Below are 3730 nucleotides of genomic sequence, written 5' to 3'. Positions count from 1 at the left end.
AAACCCATGCAGCAATAGGAGCAGCATATGGAACCGCCAAATCCGGCATTGGCATTGCCGGTGTTGGAACCTTTCGGTCAGATCTGATTATGAAGGCAGGTCTTGAAATAAATACACACACATCAAGATTTGGGTCGGGCATTCTACGTTCGTTTTTAATACTGACAAACGAGGGGCAGTCATTAATCCCCGTGGTAATGGCGGGTATCATTGCGGTCTACGGCTTAGTTGTTGCAGTGCTCATTGCGGGAGGTTTGGGTCCTCCGCCCCAGAAGACATATAGCTTATACACGTACGTCATATATCCTTACAATAATATATATATGTGTATGCACTTCATACTAACCTATTGACCTCAATAGCGGTTTCATGCACCTTGCAGCGGGATTATCAGTCGGCTTATCAGGACTTGCGGCTGGCTACACGATTGGCGTTGTCGGCGACGTGGTTAGTTATGAGAATCCCGTGGCAATCGTCATTCTCTTCAAGAGTATGGTTGATTAACTAATTACATTTTCCCGTCTCTCAGGGTGTGCGATCATACATGCAGCAGTCACGCGTTTTCGTAGGAATGGTATTAATATTGATTTTTGGTGAAGTGTTGGGGCTATACGGGTATGAATAGCTTGCTCCATACGTAATCCCTTCTTTCCGTTGGAGCATGCATGATAATTAACTATTTTGACGCAAACAGCTTGATCGTCGCACTGATTTTGAACTCAAAGAGCTAGAGGGATGGAGAACGTATTTTACGCGGCTGTATCTATGCTTGATTGATTTTTCAGGGATTGAATATGTTTGAATTGTTTTGTTTTGCAATTAAAATTACCTGCGGATTGTTACTATGATCGCTACAGTTTGGCTGCTTTTTTTGTGTTGCTTTGTTCGCGCTGCGTTATATGCAAGCATTTGTGGAATCTAGGATATGCGCGGCCAACTTTTATTTGTCTCGTCTACCTTGATAGAGGATGAACGTATTTGTGTTCTAAGGTGGATGTGGTTATTGAACCCCGGTCATATGCAGGTATTTGTATTTTACTCCTAGCATGTTTAGCCATGACCAGATCCAAACAATCTAACTACAGAGACCCGACAACAGTGATAACCGAGCATAACAACACACACACACACACACACACACACACACACATATATATATATATATTCAATCCATCCCTATCTCTGGTTCTTCGCTTGAAGTGGCTGCGGCTGCCAAACCCTGTGGGTTGTTCCTGTAATCCGTAGAAAGCATTTTGTTCTTGGCACCGACTGTTCTCGCCGCCCACTGCTACGTCACATATGGTAGCCCTGTACCACACTCCGTCAATGCAGAACCGGACACGTTCAACAGAACCATTCCATCCCAAGCTCCGCTGACAACCCTTCATACCTCACTCCAACACCCTGATTTGTATATCTCATACTTGTCATCTTACATCTTTCGCCTCACCCCTCTCCTCCCTCTCCCATTCGCCTTCTCCTATCGCAACCCTTAAGTCAATGGCGGCCCTACCTCCTGTCAGATCGTTACCCCACTCAATCCAGCCTCTATCGCCAATTTGAGTTGCGTGCACTACCGTTTTCCTTCCACCCGCTCCCCTGCGCTGTCAGCTCGTCGAAAACGAAGCAAATCAAGTTATACCCGGCTCAGGTCATGACCCCTCTCTCATCCTGAGATGGCCGCGGAAATTCTTCATGAGCTGCAGCTGCAGCACACCACCCCGCAAAATGCGCTCCAGAATCAAGACATCGATATCGACGTAACAACGACTGAAAAACCCCTACAACAAAACAACAGTCTCGACCATCCGAAGAAGAGATTCGCACTAGAACGTTGTAACCCCGGTCCTCCAGCCTCGCGCCCGCGAACCCCGCAGGATATCGTTGAGAACCGGGCGGAGGGTAAGCTTGACACATCATCTAGCGAACTGAGCATTGGTGACTTCGAGCTGCTACAAACACTGGGTACAGGTAAGCAAGGGGTGCAGGAGGGTTGCAATATCATGAGCAATTTGTACTTGCTTGTTGGATTGCTTTGGTGTGTCTCTTGTACCTGCATGCTAATTACAAACATTCATATGGAATAGGCACATTTGCTCGAGTATGGCTGGTTCGCCTCTTGAAGCACACAGGTAAATTTAAGAACGGAGCATATGCGCTTAAGGTTCTTCATAAGGCGGATGGTATGTGTATATCTAATTTTGAACGTTGTACGGATTAAGTTCTTCGTTCTTACACTCTCTTCGCAATTCAGTTATAAAACTGAAACAGGTTGAGCATGTCCGGAATGAAATCGAAACCCTAAATGCTGTTGCTGGGCACCCTTTCATCACTACCCTGGTCGCCACATTTACAGACGATCTGAGCTTATATATGTTGGTAGGTTTCTTTTTTGTTTTTGTTTTTAAACAAAAATCAACCTTCTCCTACGTTATTACTTATTGCAGTGAACTAACAACATGTTACCAGCTCGAATATTGCCCAGGAGGAGAGATTTTCACATTCTTGAGACGCGCGCGGAGGTTTGACGTGTCGACTGCCCAATTTTATGCTGCGGAAATCGTCTTAATTCTTGAATTTCTCCACGACGTCCATGGCATCGCGTACCGCGACCTCAAGCCCGAAAACATCCTCCTTGACGCAGATGGCCACCTGAAACTCGTTGATTTCGGATTTGCGAAAGAGATTTGGAGCAGGGAAACCTACACACTCTGCGGTACGCCAGAGTACCTAGCACCAGAAGTCATCCATAACTCCGGCCACGGCCTAGCTGTTGATTGGTGGGCTCTGGGCGTCCTGATATACGAGTTCATAGTCGGACAACCTCCATTCTGGGACCCAAATCCCATGCGCATATACAAACAGATTGTTGATGGGGTCCTACGATTTCCTGCCAACATGCCCCCAGCCGCGCAGGATATTGTATCTCGGCTGTGCCAAACGAACCCATCCGAGCGCCTGGGTCACATTAAGGGGGGATCCGCCAGAGTGAAGCAACATTCCTTCTTCAAGGGAGTCAATTGGGATGATATTTACCACCGACGAATGAAGGGACCCATAGTCCCCCGTGTGGATTCCCCGACCGATGCAGGGAATTTCGAAATTTACCCGGACCCTCCACACCCGTCGGAGCTTGCTCCGTACACGAAGGATATGAGAGACGCGTATGAGCATATGTTCAAGACTTTCTAATTGATATATAACTGGGCAGGTGAGCCTTTTTCCGCCGTTACAGCTTCATACGGTGATATGAATCGCCAGGCAGTAGGGAATCCGTATTCTCCACTATGGCTCCTTCCACCCCCCAACACCCCCCATTATCCGGCGTTATCTATGAGATTCAGCACCCTATACTCTGTTTTCACGTTACTTGTATCCGCAGTACCTCACCGTTTTCCCTTTTTCCGTACTTTGTCTATCATCGATTTTGGGAGTCACACATCAGGGATAGATATATCTAACTATAGCCACCTCTCATTGCTTCTTCCCCGCTTCCCCTCCCCTCCCAGCTTCATAGCTGTCAACACGCCTCATAACGCTGCGCGAGACAAACCGGAATTTTGTATCGCTCATTCTCATCCCGATCATATCCTGGTTGGTTTCCATTGCTCGAATCTAACATCTTCCCGCTCCACTGACCAGGCCAACAACAATATACATACATATATATTATATATTTTTATATGTATTGCTTATCTTCTACGGCGTATCTATCTATCTATCTAAGCCC

At 46.7% G+C, this 3730-nt stretch overlaps 2 protein-coding genes across 2 annotated transcripts; both read left to right on the top strand.

Annotated features, from left to right (window-relative positions):
• Positions 1 to 197: 197 nt before the first annotated feature.
• On the top strand, positions 198 to 802 carry HCAG_00715 (vacuolar ATP synthase 16 kDa proteolipid subunit 2; the record flags this gene model as incomplete). The annotated part of the gene is made up of 3 exons (XM_001543619.1): positions 198 to 292; positions 363 to 447; positions 695 to 802. The coding sequence occupies 3 exons, from the start codon at positions 198 to 200 to the stop codon at positions 800 to 802; spliced, it is 288 nt and encodes a 95-aa protein (XP_001543669.1).
• An 874-nt stretch (positions 803 to 1676) lies between these two features.
• HCAG_00714 (serine/threonine-protein kinase PRKX) lies at positions 1677 to 3192 on the top strand (the record flags this gene model as incomplete). The annotated part of the gene is made up of 4 exons (XM_001543618.1): positions 1677 to 1971; positions 2088 to 2183; positions 2255 to 2379; positions 2470 to 3192. 4 exons carry the CDS (start codon positions 1677 to 1679, stop codon positions 3190 to 3192), a joined length of 1239 nt encoding a protein of 412 aa, XP_001543668.1.
• Positions 3193 to 3730: the final 538 nt, after the last annotated feature.

This window comes from Histoplasma capsulatum, genomic scaffold (genome assembly GCF_000149585.1).
Source record: "Histoplasma capsulatum NAm1 scaffold_1 genomic scaffold, whole genome shotgun sequence".
NCBI classification, from domain to species: Eukaryota; Fungi; Ascomycota; class Eurotiomycetes; order Onygenales; family Ajellomycetaceae; genus Histoplasma; species Histoplasma mississippiense.
The sequence above is the reverse complement of the archived record's forward strand: the minus strand, read 5'-3'. Positions and strand labels throughout refer to the sequence as shown.